This window comes from Phascolarctos cinereus, unplaced genomic scaffold (assembly GCF_003287225.1).
Source record: "Phascolarctos cinereus isolate Bilbo 61053 unplaced genomic scaffold, phaCin_HiC Scaffold_1;HRSCAF=81, whole genome shotgun sequence".
Classification (NCBI taxonomy): domain Eukaryota; kingdom Metazoa; phylum Chordata; class Mammalia; order Diprotodontia; family Phascolarctidae; genus Phascolarctos; species Phascolarctos cinereus.
In genome coordinates, this window is record NW_027555514.1 from 91,452,519 (window position 1) to 91,474,610 (window position 22,092).

Here is a 22,092-nt window from a genome sequence, read left to right on the forward strand (position 1 = left end):
GAGGGATGGGGGAACCTCAGCCTTCAGCACTTCCATTAAGGGCAGCCCCAAGACTAAATCTTATCAACTCCACAACCACACCCTTCACAGAACCTTTTGATGTCCAGGAACCTCAACCAAACCTACCCTCTCATCCTTTTCCAGGTACACTTCATCCCACCCTCATTCGCTACCGCTGGCCCTTTATCCACCCACACTGGTCCACTTGAGTTTGGATTCTTGTTGTGGAGGAGTTAATGGGTTTGAGGGTAAAGGGTTCAGCTTTCCCCCCTGGCCTAGATGGAGTTTTTGGACCCTTAAGTGGCTGGCGTGTGTGCTTGTGCACGTGCTTAGACTGCTCCATCTTGGGCATCGGCTTCAAGTGGAGGGGTTATCCAGTCCTGTGCGACTAGGGGTCTTGTCCATTGTACATTTGTGGTTTCTCCAATAAATTATTTTCTATGTAAAGGAGACAAATAGTTCTGTCCATTTCTGCTGCTGGAGAACCCCAACTTTGGGGATCTCTGGATGGACCATTCTTGTAACTCCATTCCTCCATTCTCTCGGGCAATTCAACTGAACACTTCCCTCCCCTCTATGCATGCCCCTCATTGCAGAGGGGACGATACAGCATGGCTGATCTGTACATGGCTTGAGAAGGGTGACTGGAGTGTTTGGATAAGTGATTCGAGATGCCAAAAAAAGGGAATTTGTAGTGTTATGGGAAAAGGCTGAGGATCTGGATTGGGGAATGCAGTCTAAGAAGGGATGCTGATAGGTGAGAATTTAGTGAGTAATGTTAAAAAGGTGAGTGAGTTTAGGGACGGGAAGCTAGTGTACACAAAGGCAAAATCAATGAGACTGAAAGGTACAATGAATACTGTGAAGGTGGATACCCCATATGAAGACTGCTACAAAGAGCTTTGTATGCATTAGAACTGAAAAGATTTCCAAGATGTCAGGCTGTGGAGTAGCAAATGGACTCATTCCAGGGCAAAAAGAGGTGACTTGGTTTGAGCTGGCTTCATGGTAAATGAGGCTCCTTGTGGAAGGGTTTGGTGGGGGCTGCGATTCAAGCTCCAACTGGAGATAGAACAAATAGGAGAGAATGGACTTGGAGAATTCTAAGGTTAAAAGGAAATGGTCTAACCAAAGATGAACTGGGATGGTCTTAAAAGGTAAGAGCCGGTGCCTTCATAGACTGCTCATACCTCAGTCTTTTTAAACCACATTTATGAAGACTGCACCTAGTGGCCAGCAAGATAGCCAGACACCCTTCCTTAGGGATTGTGTTGCTTGTTTTCTGGAATAGCAAGGTTAGTCAGTGGAAGAATAGAGGTTGAGGTAACCGTTCCTTGGCAGGCCATTTGTCCCATATGGTTTTGGTAACCATTTCTCCTAAGCATGGGACTAAGATTGACAACTACTGGGGACAGGAGACATATGTTGCCTTTGGGCAAGCATGGATTCTATTGCTGAGTTAATGCTGAATGGCTGGGTTGGGTCTCAGGGCCCTTGTGACTCATCCCTGAATCTTTTTAAACAGGGGCCCGGGCCAAGGTCACACTCCCTTACACTCTTTCGATCTTTTCTCCCAAAGTTTAGACTACTACTGGGTTAGTCTTCAGGAGGTGGGTCAGGCAGAGGCAAATCACAAATAATTATAGCCATCTTAGCTCCGTTTGCGGAGGTTTGGGGGCTCCAACAATGACTGGTCTCCAGGATTCCTGCTTTAAATTTATGATCCTATGTTCCTTGGCCCCCTTAAAAGGGACTTGGGATATGCCAAGAAAGCTAAAGGGGGAGGGGGCAGCTAGGTGGTGTAGTGGATAGAGCACCCACCCTGGATTCAGGAGGACCCAAGTTCAAATCCAGCCTCAGACACAACACTTACTAGCTGTGTGACCCTGGGCAAGTCACTTAACCTCCATTGCCCAAGCAAAAACAAACAAAAAAGCTAAAAGGGGGAAAAAGTCACAAACAAGACCCTGCAAACTCAGGTCTTTTGTTTGCTGATCAGATGAGGTAAATGTTGAGTGTTTTGTAAATCTTAGCTATGTCTTAGCTGTGGCTTCCACCTATCAGAGTAAACATGAAGACGCCAGTAGCCAACCTCAAAGCACCTCACAGTAGTGATCACTCCAGGTGGGGTCTGGGGACTTTGGATGTATCCCGGCTTTGGTCCCTAGGCTTTTGTGTGTACACTTCCCCCTTCATCCCACATCCTCCCTCAGGTCGAGGTCTCAGTCCTCCAAGAGGAGGTCGCGTGAAGAGTAAAATAATAAAACGCCTCCTTTCTGATTAGTGTCATTTGGTTATTTACAGACTTGCAGGCACCAGCAAACCAGAGTCCTCCCCACCTCCACCCTTTCAAGGGAAGAAGTGAAGGCCAAGCAATCCCCAGCTTTGCCTCTTCGACCGCAGTGCAAAGCATACTGAAGTAGGTTGAAAAACTGGAGCCACAGCAGATGCATGGGGCAGGGTGGAAAGGGTGGCCCAGCATCCCAGTTTCTCTTTCAAAGCCAAAAGACATAGGGAGCCACTCCCAAGGTTCCCTTTTCTGAAGACAGCTAAGAGAGGCAAGAGCTGTGCTTCCGTTCAGGCCAGGGCTGGGGTGTGAGGGCGGGATGGGGGAAAATAGCAGCTCCGATGACTAGGCCTGCCTATAGGCACAAAGCAAGGGCAGGAGCTCTGCCCATAGTCAGGGAATACTCAGCTTAGAGGGAAGCTGGTTAAGGCTGGGAGCTAAGCCAAGTAGTTGTCCAGTCCACCCCCACTTCCCCAGGAGATGGAGGCACCAGGCTCACAAATCTTGAACTTCAATGCCTGAGTGATCACACCAAGTCCCACACACTTGTAATCACCATGACATTCTTAAACTCTGATCCTTCTTACGGCTGGGATCATTTGTACTTGGCTGTCCTTCCTTAGTCTGTAAGCTCCATACTCCACCTAAATGATTCCTGAAACTCCTTGCAACTGGCATATAGTATCTGGAGTCATAAGTCTTGGGTGCAAAATCCTATTTGGCCTCTTACTCTCTTGAGATCTTGGGAAAGTGACCCTTCTGGGCCTTAGTTTTCTCATACACAAAACAAGGGAGTTGCATTAAATGCTAAGGTCCTTTTCAGACCTAAATCCTATGCTCCTATGAACGTGGATTCTGATGCAATGATTCAAAACACTCTTCCTTACGGGTTGGCTGTCATGTGTAATGTATGGATTAAGATGGTGTCATGGGGATGCTCCATCCAAACAAAGGAAAAAAACAGGCAGGACAGACCCTCTAGCAGGGAGATGGAGAGAACAGAAGAGGTAGTTAAGTAGCAGTCCCATATCCTCTTCTCTATGAACACACTGGAGCTCCTGATCCAAACAGAACGGATGGGTTCACGATCGTCACACTGCTTTGAAAAGGCTCAGGAATTGAAACCAAGGGGGAAGGTTGAGGGCAGGACACCAAGAGGATCCAAGCCAGGGGGACAGGAGGTTAGGGGCACAGAAGGGACAAGAAAGCTGGTACACAGAGGGACCAAAGATGGGGAGTGGATACACAGTGAGGCAGAGATGAATACATCACAAGAGAGAGGGAGCCAAGGGGGACAGACACAATGGGGACAAACACACACAGTCTGATTTATTGGTCTCGTCACACACACGTATGTACACAAACATAAATATTCCAATGTACAGATTTTACACGGGGCTCACGGATCCCCTTGCTCATCTCATCAACTTATCCATCTGGTGCTCTGCACCAGGCCCTATCCACTTTCCACACCTCATCTCCAGGCTCATCCAGTTGTGATTTTTGGAACAACTCTTGGATGAAGCCTTGGGGTGAAGTTGAAGGGCAGGAGGCAAGGGAAGGGGAGAGGTCCTGCTCTCCCCTCCCTTCAGGTGCCTCCAAAGGGCCTGTCCCTTTTCAATGGCACCTATAGGGCACTGGGCTGAACAGTCCACTCTTCCTTACAGTACAGGGCCCTGGGATGGGTTTCAGGCCCAATCCCTCCCTTCCTTTGTCCTCTGTTCTTCTTATCTCATTCTCTCATTCCCTCCACCCCCTATTTCTTCCTCTCTGTGTCTCCCTTTGTCTACATCTCTCTCCCCCTTTCCTGCAGGGGGAAGGAGGTGAGCCCCAGGTCCTGGGGTCTCCTTGGACCCCCCAATCTTCCCCAGGCCTCACAGGAGGCTGGGGCTCCGGTGCAGCTCAGCGGAGGTGCTAGAACCATTGGCAGGGGTTGGGGTCAGGCCACTGCCTTCCCCAGGGCAGCCGTGCTGCAGCAGGATGTCCACACACTCCTGGCTGCCAGCTCGGCGGGCGTAGGCCAGTGGAGTCAAGCCCCGAGCATCCCGGCTCCTCACATCCACCCCGTACTGTGAAGAGAATGCAGACTTGAGCTCAACCCTGGAGAAGGGAGGGAGGGACCGGGGGAAGGGGCGGGCCAGAGGGACTGTAGGGAGAGAAGAGAGCAAGTACCAGAGAAGTGGCTGAGGGAGGGCAGCTGTCAATCAGAGGGTGAGGTCAGGGCAGGTCAGAGGGTCAGGGAGGCAAATCTGTGTGTTGGGGGCGGGGGCAGCAAAGCAGGAGGGGGAACATGCCACTCACCCAGATAAGCAGCTGTGTGAAGACCACGTTAGCCATGGCACTGGAGAGATGCAAGGCAGTGCGACCATCCCCATCCCCATAGGTCTCATTCACCTCTTCCTTGGAGCCATGGGCCAGCAGCATCACCAGCAGCCGCAGGTCATCCTCCACCACGGCCCGAAGCAGCTGCTGCCCCAGGGGCACATCCGAGCTTGGCAGGGGGGCCAGAAACAGCTTCTGTTCATACTTGGCCCTGATCCAGTGCTCCTTCTCCTCCCTGAAAATACAGGCCCACTGAGGCATGACCCGTGGCAGGGGCGGTCACAAGGTAGGAGCTCACCTCGATCATGGTGGGTGGAAGTTTGGCCAGGAGAATGGTGCCTAAGCAGGAAGGCCAGGGAAAGGAACGGGGCAAGAAACCTGGTGGAGAGATGAGAAGGCAGGGCAGGGACAGTCCCTCGATGTTGCCCCTCAGACACAGGACAGACGGGCATGGACAGTGAAGGGGGGCTGGTAAGAACACTGTGGGGAGGGAGCTTCAAGAAGGCCCATGGGGCAGTGGGAATGAGGATGGGGAGGCAGCAGGAAGGTTTGAAGTAGTGGCCCAAGAGACAGCTTATCTGGCTGTCTGTTCCTCCCCCCACCCTGCGCATCGGTGCTGGGAACAAAAGGGGGGGGCTTGTGATACAGGGGACATGCACTGCCCTATCTCCCGCCCATTCTCCCCATCTCTGCACAGAGTCTGGGGCACCTCAAGCAACTGAGAGATAGGCACCCTGCGCATGCGCTCCCACCGGCCCCCTGACCCGCTGATAACAGCTCAGAAAGGGCTCGTTGTTGTGAGAGGCCTGAGTGACAGGCCTGGGAGGGGGAGGGGCAGCCCCAGGGGGGCCCCACTGCCAAGCAGAAGCAACGGCTATCCCACGGTTAACCCTTATAGCACACTTCAGCAGCCCGGCAGCAGCTATCCCCATCCCCCCTCCACCAGAGGGCCCCAACATGACTGCCTCTCCTCCCTATCCCCCCAAGCTCCCCTCACCTGCAAGCCTCGGGCCCTGGCTTGGCATAGCCATCTAGGGCCCCTTCCCAGACACTGTTGGCCAAAGCATTGCCCATGGCAGTCATCACTGCCAGCAGCTCAGGGGGCCAGTCATCCAGATCAAGGGAACGCACTCGAGACAGGTGGGCCCCCAGGTGCCGGTGGATTCCTGAACACTCTATGCACATCAGGGCACCCAGATTCAGGCTGGCCCAGTCTGGGTCTGGTGAGGAAAGACGGACAGAATCAGGACAAGAGAGTTCTAGGTGGCATAAGGAACCCAGGAAAAGACCAAGCCAGACGAAGGCCCACTTCTCTAGTTCTTCCCTGCCCCTTCTAACGCCACCATCACCGGCCTCCCCACCCCTTACTTTCCTTAGCTTTGTTATTCCCGTCCCTCTTTGGGCCTTTAGTACTCACTGGGAGAATCGCAGTCAATACAGAAGCTGTTGCCACGGGCGGTGCGGACGGCCTGCACAGCCAGTGCGGAGTTCTGATTACCCAGGCGAGTCTGCAACAGGGGAGGAGAGACAGGGCTGTGGGTGCCCGGGCCAGCGCAGACTTGCTCTCTATGCCCCCTTCCAAGTCAGTTCCCCGTATCCATGTCTACACCCCATGACCACTCCATTCCTGGAGGTGGGGTCAAAGGGGTGTCCAGGCTTTTCCAGACCTCCAATCCCCTCACCTTGTCCTTGGCACTCCGACAGCCTTGCAGGCTGGCGAGGATCTGAGCCTGGACACTCTGTACCCAGAGCTCCCGCTCTTCTGCTGTAGAGGCCTCAAAGTGCCACGTCTGTCCCGTAAGTGACACGACCATGAACTCATATGACTCTTCTGCATCTGTGAAAACAGTTGGTTTTTTTTTGGGGGGACAGGGCGGAGGGTAGGGGTGGGATGGGTGGGAAGAGAATGACTCAGGAAATGGAAGGCACAGCTTCAATCTCACTCTGAGCACTCAATCATCACGCCTCACCCAGACACTCAGCATCCTACTCTGCCACCATCCTTCCTTCCTCACTTTCCTCAGTATACATGCTTCTCCCTCCCTGCTGCCTCTGGCTCAGGAAAGGTCTTTCCACTATAGAGGGGGTGAGGCAAAAAATCAGTTAGAGATTTCTGCAGGTGAAGTCCTTAAAACTGTACTACCTGTGGAAGGTGAGGGCAGGGTAGGCCAAAGACTGGTGGGGGGGAGAGGAAGAGAAAGGTGTTTGGGGTTCTGCCAAGAGACTAAGGGAGGGCTGTATTTGCCTAATAGAGGGGTCCGAGGTCCATGAAAGGCTCCAAAGCTGTTTGTCTGGGGAAGGATGGAAGGGGGTGCTAGGAGGTAAGTGTTAAGAGGGGGTGGGGGGGGGGGACTTGAGGAGACTGCGGGCGCCATCCGTACATGTCAGCTGCAGCCGCCTCATTTTGCAGCTCATTAAACCCAATATTCCTGACGGCGTCAGCAAGGGGCTCCGGGGAACCAATCCCCCCTCCCCCACCATCCCATCACAGACACACAGGAGGGGCAGGGGAGCTGGGAGAAGAAGAGGGGTTCTAGATATGGACTGCGATGTGTACTCAGACAGGGACCTGAGAACATCTGTAGCTGTAAGTGCATGGTTCCCAGCAATCTGGTGCCAATGTTTCAAGTACCCCTCCCCAAGGTCCCCCCAGACGACAGCTACATTAATCTCATCCCCACTGGTCAACGCCCCATGGGCATACAATCCCTAATAAGCAGTGTGATTATGTGATTGTGTGTATATGTGTGTATGTATATGATTGTGTGTGTGTGTGTGTGTATGGTGTGTGTGTGTGTTGTGGGGGGCTGGTAAGAAAGCAGGATCTACCTGGGGAGATTAGCACAAGGTCAAAGGCAAAGGAAGCTCTGCTTCACCTTCATTCACCTGTTGGACCCTGAGGCCCTCACCCTTCTCCTTCTTCCTCTCAACACTCCTCTGAGCTTCACCTCCCCTCCTTTTCTCTCTCCAGATTAGCCTGTTCAGAATCCTAGGCTGAAATATCTTCCCATATGGCAGGTTCAAGCCCAGGCACCCCAGACAGACACTTCCCAGGCAACCTGACACCCATTCTAAGGAGACCCACTTTACTACAACTGTCTTCTGGGGAAAAGGAAAAGGGGCACTTGTTTCCTTCCCAGGAATTCCCCCATTCTTCCCTAGCCTGCCTCCCATCATAAATTCTGAGAACTAACAAAGTCCAAATTCCCCAGTGCGGGGTCAGGGAGTGTCACACTGTGCAGAATCAGACCCCTTGATCCATGTGGATCTTCCACTTCCCCTATTTCTCAGCCCCATTTCTCCAGTGAAAGGCTGATGGGGTGGGGGTGTCTCGGTCTCACAGCATCAGCCCCAGTCTTGCTGTACCCATGTCCCTGACACTGCTGATCAGCTTGGACAATGGACAGCAACACTGGTCAGACCCATTCAGGAGCAAGGAGGCCAGTTTGGACAATCATCAATGAAGAGAAATGTAGAATACTCTGGGAAGACTCCATAGTCATAAGAACTAATGGGAAAACAGTAGGGGGAATCATTTAACTGAAGCCAAATCTGAGAAGAAACTGAAGTCCCCAAACTAGCTAAGCAATAAGAGACCAGCACCTGTAAAGTGCCACTGTGTGCCTGACACTGTGCTGGGCTTAACAAGAGCCACAGGAGACAGTGAAGACGTGGAAAGATTTTCAGAAACTAGGGACTAAACAGAACTATTTTCTAACCCACTCCCATCCACAACAGAAGAAATGACTTTAAAGTGCAACCCAGTGTACTTGCGTGAGACACAAGGAAGAATTTTTACTGACTGGGAAACACTGGGCCTGGGTTACTAAGAGTCTCCTTAGAAGTCATCAATCCCAGAAGCCATCGATGGCTAGAAGGATTTCTGTCCTGAGTCTGCCCCTGAGATTCCCTTTACCTTCAGCTGTGCTAGTGGGGCCATCTGGTCGAGGGGTTCCTGTACTCTTTTTCCGACGGTGCTTCTTACGATTGGCGTGGGGAGATGGAGGGGGCTCCAGCTTGGGGCTGGAGCTGAGCACGTCAGAGGGGCCACTGGCTGGGAAAAGGGAAAAAAACGAGGTAGAAAGAGCAAAGAAGAGAAGGCCTGGGATGGGGTAGGAAGGATGATGGCGCAAGGCCCAGCGGGGGGGCTCAGAGCTCCCATTGGCTTGCTACAAGAAATGGAACCAATTCCTATTCCATCCTCAGGGTACAGGGTTCTGCCCCAGGACCTGCTGTGATCACGTCCTGGGCTTCAGTCCCCAGGAGATGGGAAGCAGGAGGGAAATACTTCCTGGGTGTCTATCTGGGGAGTGGGAAGGCACTGAATAACTTGGGGTGGAGGTGATGGGCACATACGGATGGGGGGGGGCCCAGGAGGGAACTCTTAGTTCCCGCAGCTTGAAGGGGTGGAGGGCGGCCCAGGGAACTCACAGGGAGCTGCATCCCCGGCAGCTCCGCACCAAATTTATCCTCAATCACACTCCCCGCTCCTCACAATTAATAGCAGAATTAGAAACAATCAGGGAGCTGCCTAATTACTGTCAATTAGAGCGCGCTAATCAAGCTCCCGTCTCCCACACCCCGCCCGGCGCTCACCACTAAATGTCAAACTTCATTAGAGGCAGACACGCTCTTTCTTTCCCTCCCTCCCCCCCTCCTTCCTCCCTGCCTCACCAGCAGGGCCTCACTGATGGCAGCAATAGACCATCAGCGCCAGGAGCCCAAGGGAAGGCCCCTCCATGCCTCTCTCCACCTCCTGGTTTAGGGGCCTGAGGTTCGGGGGCAAGAGACTGGATGATCCCGGAGGCGCCGTAGCTTCATAGTTACTTGGCACTCTAGAGGTTACAGTTTGGGGGGACGTGTTTCAACTGGGGTGAGAGTCTGTGCTTTCCAGAGAGGGGTCTTATATTCTTCCTTCCTCTGACACTAGACTGGGGGAGATAGTCCGGGGTCACCAGCTGTTGCCGTTGCTCAGACTAGCCCCAGACTTTTGCATGCCATCACCCTGGATCTGTTGCCTACTACTGTGATATTGAGAAGGGAAGGGAGGAACTCACCTTGGGTTGGCACACCCTAAGCTGGGAAGGCTGAACAGGAGGAAAGAGGGAAGGACAGTAGGTAGAAGGGAAATAAAGAAGGAATAAAATGCTAAAGCTAAGGTGCTGCAAAGACGTAATGATGAGAATACAGAAAAAGGAGATAGGGAAGAAAAGGTGGGGGGGAGAGGAGGGTAAGGAAGGAAGGTTGGAAGGAAGGCGGAGCCTTGAATCAAACAAGGTAATGGGGTGGAGCATGAGGTAGGGCCTCAGGCTTCTTTAGAAGCCTACTCTCTCCCTCCCTTCCAGCTCCTGAATTCCTGTCCGCCCTTGCCCTGAGACCCCCTTACCATTCCCCTGGGGAAAACAACCTCTCCCCCTCCAATCCTCTCACTTTACCCAATACAGCTCTCAAAAGCCCGCCCTCAGCTCGATCATCCCTCCTTCAGCCAGCGCCTGCCTGCCCCCCGCCGGGAGGCTGATGAGCTGACTGCACGGGGGGCTGATGGGGATCGAGGAACCACCACCAGCTCTGCCCCGGGCCCACGAGGGGCTGGGCTCTTCTGGAAGGGGAGGGGGGCCTGGGGAAGAGGGGGCTGTGTGGGTGGGGTGGTGGGGGGAGGTCGCAGACCTCCAGGTCCCACCTCCAGGCAGCCCTGAACACTCGGTGAACCACTGCTTAAGGCACTGCAGCCCAGCTCCGAGCACCCCCAATCAACCCCTTCTCTCCCCCAGGAGAGCCACTCACCAGGATGCTGAATGCCCGGGGGCAGGGCAGTTGCTTCGCTCCACTGGTCAGCACTAGATACAGAGCAAGAGCGCTGATGGAGCCCATCGGGCCTGGGGCCCGCCAAGGCTGAGCTGCTCAGGGACCGGTCCGAGTGCAGGGATGTGCTGCTGGCTGAGTGGGGAGCACCTGAAAGGGGTTGAGTGGAGGCTCAGCTACGGCCCTTAGGGGGCTCAGTCAAGGTGAGCACAAGCAAAGCCCCTCCCTCAAAAATAACGGCTTATGGTTGTCCTGGAGCATGTTGAATAACACTCTTGAACAACTCTGAGGGGCAGATAGCTAGGGCTGGGGACCTCACTCAATAAATGAGAACTTAGGCTCAGAGAGGCTAACCAATCTGCCCAAGGTCGCATAGCTGCAAAATGTTAAAGGTTTTCTAAAGTTGGCTCTCCTTCCCAATGATTCCCTCTTTGGGCAGGTAAGCAGGTCTCCCATTCATATAGAATCACAAATTTATAGCTGAAAGGGACTTCAGAGGCCATTGAATCTAATGCTTTCCTTTTACAGGGAAGGAAACCAGGATTCCACAGAGAAATTATGTGCTTTGCCTAGGATTACACATCTAGGGTTGGCCAGTGCACAGTGTACATTCCGAGCCTTCTGATTCCTTGTTAGTGGCTTTGTCCAATGCCCCATCTTGCCTTTCTCAGCCAGTGGGCACTCTGATCAGCAGAGTGAGGGCAGTTCTATCCCGTTGTCTCCCTAAAGTACCTGACTGGCACCTGGCCCTGCACTTCTCACCTGCCTGGGGCATAGAATCTGCCCCTCAGGTGTCTGCGTGCCTGGCCCCTGTTCTTTCCCCTCATATATCCATGAACATCTGTCCCCCCACCCTAGCCTCACATCTCTGGGGGTAGGGGGCTCAAAGAAAGGCCAAGGGTGTTGGTAAGAAAGGATAAATATGATGACTCTTTGGAGGGACAGAAGGGCCGTCTAGTTTGGGGTGGTCAGCTGATTTTCAAGGGGCTTCCAGTCCCAGGTAGGGACCCCCCAACAGTTGGGGATTTAAGGCAAGGAAAAAGCCAACACTCTGGACAGCACCCTCTTCATCTAAACCCTGGCCTCTGTACCCCAAATCCTATTCTACATGTGTCATTTGCTCTGCATCAGCTTCACTGCCATTCTAACGAGGAATAAGTGTATCAAATTCAAGTAATTATGTCTAATTAGTATTAGTAATTATCCTGTTGGGCTGGAGAAAATTAATCTTTCGTTTCCCATCAGGGAAGGATGGCAGCACTAAGGGGAAATGGCTGTGAGGGTACCACAGTCCTAAGAAACCCTGGGGTTATTATAGGGTACAGTGTAGGGGAGCACCCATTGAGGCTCCCAGGGCATCTCTCCAAACTCTACTCAGACAGGGCCTCATTGCTGGGGTGACCTAGGAGCCTTCAGGCCAGCTGGGCGATGTGGAGAGAGGAAAGCTGTGGTGCTTGGGGTTGGGTCAGAATGTTGGGAAGCTGAGAAATGAGGGACTGAGGAGGATGATTCATTATGGACAGCCAGAAGCTGAGCGAGATTTTACTGGGCCAGTCACTCTAGCCAAGAAGGAGCTAGGTGTTCTGGGTAGGCTAGGAGTGAGGAAAAAGGGCCTAAAGCAGAGTGGGTAGGAAAGGAACCAGGATCCGCATGGTTGGGGTCTGTTTATAGGCTAAGGGCCAGATTAGGACATCCAGAGTCATAAGAGCTCCACCATGTTCTGGACACTGTATCCTCCTTGTGAGCAGCAACTGTGACTTACACTTCTTGGGTAGGGCTGAAACACCTCCTAGCTCAGGACTGGGGGTACACACATAAGCTACTTGTTGAACTAAGGAAGTCTAAGGTAGACCACCTCCCTCCCACCTTCCATGCTTCCAATCTTTCCTCCTCAGATTCATCTCCATCCCTGTCACATCCATTCTCCTGTCAGGGGCCAAAAGAGTTGGAGTGACTCCACTCAGTCCCCTTCCATGGACTCCCTTTTCCAGGTCTTTCGAGGGCAGGGAGATGTGTGCCTCAATCTGGACCTCTCTGGTACCCATCCTTGTTTCCTTAACCCACCTCCCTTCTTATTCCTTGCCCCACCCAACTCTCGTCCAGTCCCTCCCCAAACCCCTCGTCCCCCACCCCCATGGCCCCCCAGCTAGAAGCCCTGAGGGAGGGAAAGTGCTTTCCTTTCTCTTTGTTAATTCTCCCCTCATTACGCCTGCAATCCCACAATCAGTGTGCACTGTAATTGTCGAATTTGATGCTAATGATTAATGAATTAAACATGGAGCCATCAATTAGTCCTCGGAGGATAATTCTGCATAAAGCAGCGGATAATGTAATTACAGTAACAAAGATAATGAGATGTTAACATCGCCCAGCGAGTGAGAGACATGTGTATATGTGTGTGTGTGTGTGTGTGTGTGTGTGTGTGTGTGTGTGAGTGTGCGTGCCCATGCCCCGAGTCTATGGCACTGTGTGGCAGGGTACACCCTAATTTGGGGGGAAGCCTGCCAGTCCATGTACATGTACCATCAGAGGGTTAATAGAAGGCAGATGATGGCATACACACCGTTATTTGAGGAGGGGTATGTGTGTGTGTGTGTGTGTGTGTGTGTGTGTCCCTCCTCTCGGTTATACCTCTCTCCTCCTGCTGTCAGGAGAGACCTGACCAAGCCTAAGCCTGTGATGAGTCTTGTTATAACATGGTTCCGTCTCCTCCTAGTAAGGGGTAGCCTAACCCAAAAATGTGTGGTGTGTGTGTGTATGTGTGTGTGTGTACACTCCTGCCCCAGCCCACTCCTACAGAGGAGGGGGCTCTCTCTAATCCCTAACTTAATCCAAAGTCTCCTGCTAACTAACACAATCTTACCTTTATATAGTGACTTTAAGGTTCACAAAGCATTTGCTTCAAAAAAATAAAAAACCAACCTGGTGAAGTAGATTGCATTAACCATTATACTTATTTTGCCGATGAAGAAACTGAGGTTCTTAGGAAAAACCTTAGACTTTGCTGGGAACGGGTGTGCTGCAGAAGTGACCCCCTCCTGCTTCCTCTCCCCTCTTGATATGCTTACCACAGAAGTGTAATTTTGTCAGGAAGAGGGACACCCTGTATCCAGCCACAAAGCCAAGGGTTAGAAGAGACCTTTGCAGTCATTTAGCCTCTGCTTGAACACTTTGGGTGATGGGCAGCTCACTACTTCACATATCATCTCATTCTAGGGTTGGGACATCTCTAGCTGTATATAATTCTTTGTGCTTTTCCCCTGGCATTTGGCACGATGCTGTAGACATTCAGTATTTGCAGGCTGACAAGCTATTGAACCAGTATCCCCTGTACCTCCTTCCTTGCCTTTCGTGCTCCCAAAGATCAACTACTTCTGAGCTCAGAGAGAATGGCTCCTGCGGATTACTAACGTTTGCCTCTGTCTAACAGAAAATAAAAGGAACATGTGGGGTTGTGGAGTGGGAAAAGGTAATATTAAAGTCTGTATATGCCCCTCAGTCCTAACAGGGACTGCCTCCTGGAAGCTACAACCTCAGCCTCTTGGTACTCCTTCCTGCCTCCCATCCCAGTTGGGAAGGGTAGAGATAGTTTTCTTGGAGGTCACAGAAGGTCTGAGAGGCTCTCCTAAACTCTGCCGAGATTGGGGGGCAGTGCCAGAAAGAGAGGCGGTATCCTGAGTCTAAAGGACACTGGACTGGTCTAGGCAACCAACTGGGGACAGGCAGAGGAGTTTTGGGGGAATGAACCAGTCTTGTGGGTGGAAAAGAACAATGGAGGTAGCTCCAAAGATGGAGGAGAGACCTAGGGTTCGATGAAGGAAGTTCATACCTTAGCTGCGTGAGAGGGACAGAAAGAAAAGAGGGAAAGCACCTCTGCCTCCCTCCCTGCCCGTAACCTTTCCTCTGTGAGAAGGTGGCCTGCGCCCCACAGCCTGGCTTCCCTCTCAGCCCCCTCAACCTGTGGGCAGGCCCCTGATAATTCCATGGCCACACTGCCACACTGCCCTAAGAGCTCCTGGCCGCCTTAAGTTTCCACCTGCTGCCATTGGCTGAGTGGTCTTTATCTATGCAGCACCCAAAGGAAATACATTCTTGGCTCCCTGGTCGTGACTGAGTATGTATTCTAGGCGCGGTGCCACCTGGGTCGCACTCCTGGAACCATCCTTCCCAGCTCATTTCTTTCTCTCTCTGGACCCAGAAGCGCACCCCCCCCCCACCTTTAGCTCTGAGCCAGAAGCTTCTCACCCCATCTGGTCCTCACCCAGACAGGACTGGCATACTAAAGTTAGATCTTACATCTGGTCTCTACATTCGGTGACCACAAGAACCTCTGAACTAGCCCCTCTGGCACAAGGGCTCAGAGTTCCCCCCCTGCCTGGCTTCTATCAGCCTACCCTTGGAGCCCAAGGTGGCAGCTGCATTCCTTCCCATAACCACACCTGCCCTCACCTGTACTCCCCCCAAGCTGCGTGTTGCTTCTCTCCAGGACCAGCCCATTGGCACGGGGGGCTGGCACCAGTTGAGGCTGTGACAGGTGTGGCTCGGGGTAGCCGCTTCCCTGGTACTTTGACCGTCGTCCTCAGCAGGTCAATTTCCTTGCCATGGATATTCTGCATGTAATCCTAATAGAGGGAGAGAAGGGGAAACCATGTGAGATGGATGAATGTCCCTCAGATGAGGCCTATTTGAGCAGCTCCAGCAACTAAACTCGGGCCACAAACCTTTCCCCACCATCATACCCCAACTTTTTGTTGTAGGCCCCTGCAGGGAAAGTGGCAAGCATTCTGGGTTTCTTGCCCACCCTTTCCTGAGGCACAATACAAGGGAAACATCACTGAACCTGGAGACAGAGGACCTGGGTTTGATTCCTAACTCTGTTAACTAAATACAGGTGACTTAAATACATGTCATGTGACCTCTGTGGGCTTCAGCTTCCCTGAACGGAGAGCTGATCTGTAAGCTCCATGGCTCTCTCTGGGCCAGAGAGAATCTGGGTGACAGCCAACCTGGCACTGAATCAGGGAGTCCAAAGGCCCTGGAGGCTGTTCTGGGCCTGGGTGCCAAGTGGAAGATTAGGGCAAGAGCTGAGGCAGCTACTACAGTGGGCCTGTGCTGGGAGGTCTTGGCTTGGACCTAAGGTTGGCATGAGGAGGTCTACCTGAAGGAGGGAGACTGAAGCGTCTCGTCACTGGCTGGACCGAGCCTGGGGCAACAATGAGCACTTGAGGCAACATTCCCATCAGGAGGAAGAATTGAGGGTTGGGGGCCAAGAACCCTTCTCAGGAAAAACAAGAGGGCTAAGTGTCAGGACTGGAACCAGAGCGGGATGAGGAAAGGGCGTGGTCAAGTGAGAAACGCTGGCTGACCTCCTGCTCTTCAGCTGCAGAATCCCAATGGCTGTGGACAGGGACAGCTGAGTAAGCTACATGACACAAAATGCCGGCTGAGGATCCTCACATTCCTCTATGTCTGTCCCACAGGCCCCGACAGTACTCAACCCCTAGGGCAGACAAAGGAGGATCTTCTCTGAAGACTGGACCACCCTGAGTTTTCTGGTCTTGGTGTTAGGTATTCTACTTGCCCTTTTTAAGGGCAAGTCTTTACGCTTTATTGTGCTTTAGCCACTGCTGATTGGTGATATGGAGGCTTAGGGACAGGCTTCTTCTGAGCTGAAGCTGAGGTCCAGGAAATTCAATCTAAACGCATGCATTTGTTAGTACCTACAGTGTGCCATGAAGTGGAGATAAGAAGGCAGAAAATTAAGCAGTCTCTGACCTCAAGGAGCTTACATTCTACTGGGGGAGGGGGCAGGGAACACTACACAGTTAAATACAAACTATAAATAAAATAAAGTAGTATTGGGGTCGAGGAATGATCAGGAAGGGTATCGTGGAGGTGATCCTTGAGCTAACCCATGAAGAGAGGTAGGGATGGAAGAAGCAGAGGTGAGCACACTTCCCTACAATGCTTGCCATAAGACCAAAGAGAGAGCCTCCACTTCCTGGAGTCTTATGTTTCCGAGAAAGATGCCCAGAAATGTGCCAAGGCTAAGTGGCCCCAGGTTACTGTGAGCCTCTACTGCAGCCCTGTACCTTGCCTCAACACCTCTGGCGAAGTGGAAAAGACTCTTGAGGTCACAGAGGACAGTCACAAGCCTTGCTTTCTGCACCAGCCGCCTGCCCCTTTCCTTTCTCAATTTGCCCTTACCTCTCACAGTATATCCTACTCTTCTTTCCTCCTTAGGCCTAAAAGTCAACACTGGCTTTTCATAAAGGAAAATAGCTATCATTTCTTCATGTGACTAAAACCCTATGCTTGTAGGAGCCAGGTTAGCTGTTGCAGAGACCCCTGCCCGGATGGCACAGACAATCCAGATAACAGATTTCCCATTCCTGTCTGTGTTGGTGGCCCTGGGAGTGAATTCTGCAGCTCAGTGGCTTTCTTGGGAATGGCAAGTCCCATGCTCCTCACCTACCCCTACCCCGACCCCTATCCTCTGCTTTTGACAGCCAGGTCAGTAGTCCTGGTTCCTTGAGGGAACAGCAGGAATGGCTGCCCTTAGAGGGTGAAGGGACAAATGGCCACTCTGACCAGGGAGGCCTTTTTTAGGCAGTGAGGTATACACTTTTATACACAGTTGATGCAGTGGAGTATAGACACATCCTGCTACCCTGGGTGCAGATGGCAAAGAGCCCACTCAGCCCAAAGAAGTAAAGAACTGAACTGGGGGAGAGGGAAACCATTGTGGGGGGCATCAGCTGGGAGGACTTCATGGAAGAAGTGGGCTTTGAGCTTAGCCTTGAAGGATGGGCAGGAGCTGGGAAATGAACTTTGGGTAGGAACTGGGGGGAGAAAATTCAAGGTGTGTGCACATAACATGAGAAAAGTAGCTGCACCAGAAGATGGCAAGACCCTTCAGGGGACGGTGAGAACAAGGTGAGTGGCACCCCAAAGGGTGCATGAGATCTGGACTGGGACCTTCCCTGGCCCTAAGATGCACAGAAGAGGGAGAACAGAACCGATGAACAGGAATCCACAGGTGTCAATGGAGACAAGGGTGCCCAGTGCAAGATGACAACCTGGTTAACTTGATCCAAGCTCATGCCCAGGGGCACCTAAGACTCTGAATGGTGACATCCCCCCAGACCAGAAGTCAAGGCCGATACCTCTCAATACAGACTTAGCCTCCCAACACCTCCCTCCCAGCCTTGCTCCACACCCAGACCTGGACACAATTCCCTCAGTTGGGGACCCAAAGTCACTGGTCTCCAAGCTTGGCTAGAGATAAAACCCCAAACTCCTACCCAGTGAAACGACTTGCCTTGGGGACTCCACAGTAAAAGAGGGGGCTGTACTCAAAGGCTCCTTCAAGCTCTAAATCCTCTGGCTTTACCAGCCATGCTGGGATCCTAAACTCCCCCCCCCCCCCAGCTACCCTGGGCCCACCCTGCCCTTAGCACCCGTCTGCTTCGTCTCTCTCGCCTGGACTTATCTCCAGTGGCTTAGTTTATTCCCCCAGCTCTTAGCTGAACCCCACATCTGGGCTTCAGCCTGTCCCCATCCCCCACACAACCACCTCTTCCAGTGGCTGCCTCCTGACAACTGGCAGCAGCTGGCTGGGCCGAAGTCACAGCTGCAGTTCCTTCAATGGGGTGGGGACTTGGGTCTGCTCTAGTTCACAAGGAGGTCACAGCAGCTGCACCAGCCTGCCAGGCCCCATTCTAGCCCAGAGCCGGCTGAAGGCAGGCATGTGGAGAAACCCGCTGACAACCCCTTTTTACCTTCTTCCTACTCACAAATCAAGGAGTGATCTTTATTCTGAGGGGACTGGGTGGGGCCCACAAGTCAGAAACAGACTCTCAGGGAAACAGGCCATCCCAGTCCGGTGGACCCATGGTCTAAATCTAATGTCTCCAGCAGAGCCAACTGAGGGCCTCCTCCTCTACCTCCAGATCCTGGCTCCTGGCACCAGGTCCCATGGCCTGGCACTGAGGGGTTGCAGGATGGAGGCTCCTTGATGCCAGGCAGAGGGCTGAGAGCTGGCATGGTGGGGACTGGCAGCTCAGGGGCAGAGCAGCAGCAGCAGCCACCACCGAGTTTTCCTCCGTCAGCAGAACGGGGAGCATGGCAGCAGCGGCGACGGCAGCGGCTGCTCCGGAGAGCGGTCACCACGGCTGCCTTTATTACCCACCATCAAACAGCAATTTCTTCCCCAGCCTCCTCGCTAATTACCCAGCCAGCGTTCTCATCTCGTTTTATTACTGGAATTAACAACGAGTTCAGAGCGTGGAAAGCTATTAAGATGTGTGATTAAGCCACATTCAATTAGTTTCTACAAACAATTTAATTGATGTTGCAGATAGAATTAACAGAAGGTGATTGTGTGAATGGCTCCGCTGGCTGCAAAATGGAGGAGGCTCTGGCTGGCTCTCTGGGGCTGGGCAGGAGCTGGGCTGGAAGCCCGAGGCCTGCCCACCTCCCTTCTCCTTCCAGGTCCAGCAGGGCCCCCCTCAGCCCAGAAATGACTCACCGGCATCACCTTTCTCCTTCAGGCCCTAGTCGGTGCCTCTATCAAAGAGGGCAAAGAAAACTTGACCAGGCCAAAAACTTATTACTGAGTTTTATCACAATGGGGCCTGCTTGCTTCTCTGCCCCAGCACATCAAAGTCTACCGGGGTAGGGTGACATAAAGACAGCAAAGGTGAGGGCCAGACTGTCAAAGGGAGGCATGGGTATGGGTGTCCCTGGAGGGTTCAAGGGCACGTGAAAACAGGGAACAAAGCAACGATGCCCCAGGAGCTGGGAACTGTTGGGTGCTAAGCACATGGTCTTGTTCAGAGGAATCTGCTCCAGTCACTCCTACTTAACACTACTATATATATTATTTTATGCTCTATTCAAATTCTAGAGATAATAGGGTCACTGGGGACTCACAAAAGCCCATTCTTTTACAAGATGAGGCAACTGAGGCCTGGAGAGTGAGGCTAAGTGACTTGCCCAAGGTCTTCTGAGTCACTAGTCTGGCGGTCTCTCACCCCATGCCCCTATGATGGGGTCCGAGTCTTGGCTCTTCCACTAGAATGTCTAGACCCCACATTGTCTAGCTTAGGTCCCCATTCCTCACTGGTTGGGTGGTCTCCACAAACACACACTGCTCATCATTTGCTGGGGATCCCCTTGGCAGCTCAGGCACAGAAATGCCTACTAAGGTTCGTGGAGAGATGACTTTAGCAAATCTTTGGGTCATGATGCAGGAATTCAACAGCTGAGGAGGTGTTAAAATGGGAGAAAAGTAGCTGCTGCTGCCTCACCCTGTGGCTCTGAGCCCACTGTGGGCCACCCACAGCACGAAGGCTGATTCTGACTCCAGAGAGGCCAGAGACATACAGTAGGAAGGGTACTGCGTGGGTGTGGGGGGAGGCGTAGATGGGACAAAGGACATTCCCTAAACTTCTAAACACCCCACCAGGTACCATACACCAGCTCTCCTTTCTGCCCTGGGCTCTGCCTCTTTTGGGAAGACTGGTGAAGGGGAGAAGGACAAGCTGGTGCAGGGGTCAAGGTCCATCTGGGGCAGTACACAGTGGAAGCCAACAGGTGAAAACAAGCAGAAAAGAGGGGGCACATCTGTGGGGGTTGGTGTATGGTCACCGAACAGGCTTGGGAAAGGGTGAGAAGCACCGGTAGAAGACTACTTAGGAGGGGGGTAAGTAAATTACTTAAATAGTTCTATGATGATACTAAACCAGTGGATAGGCGAGGAGAGAAACGCGCATCAATTAACTGAGTGACATCGGACAGGTCACTTCATCTCTCCTCAATTGTCAAAAACTGAGGGCTTGAACTACATGGTTTCAAGTCCCTTTAGGTTCAGAAATCCTCTTTCAGATTCAATCGACACTCACAATATATTTCTAAGTAAAAATCTCTCATCATTCCTAGTCAGGGCCAGCCTCCACAGCACCTGTAGAATGTCTGGAAACTTTCCAAAGTGCTTTCCCCTCTATCAGCTCACTTGATGCTCAAGATAAACCTGGAAAGTAAATAGGACAGGTGGTGTTCTGTAGGCCCGTCTTTACCGAGAAGAAAAGTAAGATACAGGGGGGAGGAGTGAAAAGTAAGCTACAAGGGGATCCGTGGCAGAAGCCAGGTCTCCAGAGCTTAGCCCGATCCCTTCCTTTCCCTGCATCATGCAGATTCGATCATTCTTTCAAGGCAGAGGAAAGGGCTCTCTCCATGTCAGCTGAGGGGGTGATGGGTGCTAAATTACTCCCTAGGTTTAGCTGTTTGATTCTGCCCCGCATACCAGTTCCACTTGGTAGCCCTCGCTGACCTGTTCCCCTAGAAGTACCAGCTGAGATTGCCCACCAGTTCTCAAGAGTAAGTCAGGGGGCAGCTAGGGGGCACAGTGGATAGAACTACCCCTTGGAGTTAGGAGGACCTGAGTTCAAATCCGACCTCAAGCATTTGACACTAACTAGCTATGTAATCCTGGGCAAGTCACTTAACCCTGACTGCTTCAACGACAAAAAAACAAGAAACAAAAAGCCCCAAAGAGTAAGTCTGGAAAGAAGGAAATTCAGAAGGGTCAGCCTGAGGAAAAGACTTCCCTAGAGTTGAGTGTCAGATGAAGGGTAAGTTGGGCCCAAGACCAGAAGACCACTGTTAGAAATGTATTGTCTAGTACTGGCTGGGGACCTTTTGGGAAAATGTCCTTTGGAGGTGTCGCAAGGAGAGGGCTCCTCTGGGCTAGATGGTGGCTGGGGGATCGGGATCCAGAAAACTTTGGGCCCTGCTTGCCTGACAACTCAGGCAGATGTCAAGGAAGGGCTAGGGACCCTCTGAAGAGGCCAAGGGCCCTATGGGCCGGGGGCGGGGCCAGCCCACGTGCTGTGCTCGAGGGGCTGCTCAGGAGAACTCATTAGCCCCACAGTGGGGCGGTGACAGAGATGGATTCCAGAGACAGCTGTGTGCTGGAGCCACGCGGTGAGGGAGGGGAGGGCGGGGGGGGGAGGGAACTGCTGCCACGGGGGCCACGGTGAATGCAGTGCCATGCCTCCCCCCACAAACTCTGCTTGTCTAACTTTTGCCTCCCTAGCTCCACTCTACCCCCTCCCTCCTCTCCAAGCATCCCTGGAATACCAAGCCCACCCATGGTGGCCCCACTCCATCTCAAGTGGCTAACTTAGCCACCCTCTCATGCCCAGGGTCATCCCAGGCCCAAGAGGCTTAGCGATCCCCCAGTACCTTTGGGTGATTAACACATAATTATTCCATGACATCTGCACGTTCGTCTTTGAGATACCTGTGTGGATTGGCTAGATTCAATGCTCACTGGAACGTGATAACTACAACTCATGTCTACGTGGCACTTTCAGGTTTACAAAGTGTTTTTCTTACAACAACCCTGCTGTGGTAGGCATTGCAAGTATTGTCATGTCCATTTTACAGCCAAGGAGACTGAGGCTCAGAGGTGAAGAAGTGACTTGCCTAGGGTCACACTGCAAGTTATGGCAGAGATGGGATTCCAACAAGTCATCACAGATGAGACTCAGCCTTGTCTTAAGGGAAAGCTTCAAGGGAGTGACCAGGGCCTGTTTTCTAGCCCTTGCAGAGCCAAACTCGCAAGGAAGCCTTCTCTCCCGCATTCTGCTCCTGCCCTCCCTCAGCTGCCCTTCTCT

The 22,092-nt window shown here is 52.4% G+C and overlaps 1 protein-coding gene across 1 annotated transcript in view; it reads right to left on the reverse strand.

The window, feature by feature from the left end:
* Positions 1-3,595: 3,595 nt before the first annotated feature.
* Positions 3,596-22,092, reverse strand: part of AGAP3 (ArfGAP with GTPase domain, ankyrin repeat and PH domain 3) — an 81,729-nt gene continuing 63,232 nt past the window's right edge. The window contains 9 exon segments of the mRNA XM_020977843.2: positions 3,596-4,356; positions 4,589-4,844; positions 5,607-5,829; positions 6,027-6,117; positions 6,292-6,446; positions 8,526-8,663; positions 10,394-10,561; positions 14,861-14,916; positions 14,918-15,033. Coding sequence (XP_020833502.1) covers positions 4,162-4,356; positions 4,589-4,844; positions 5,607-5,829; positions 6,027-6,117; positions 6,292-6,446; positions 8,526-8,663; positions 10,394-10,561; positions 14,861-14,916; positions 14,918-15,033 — 1,398 coding nt within the window. The 3' untranslated portion in view covers positions 3,596-4,161.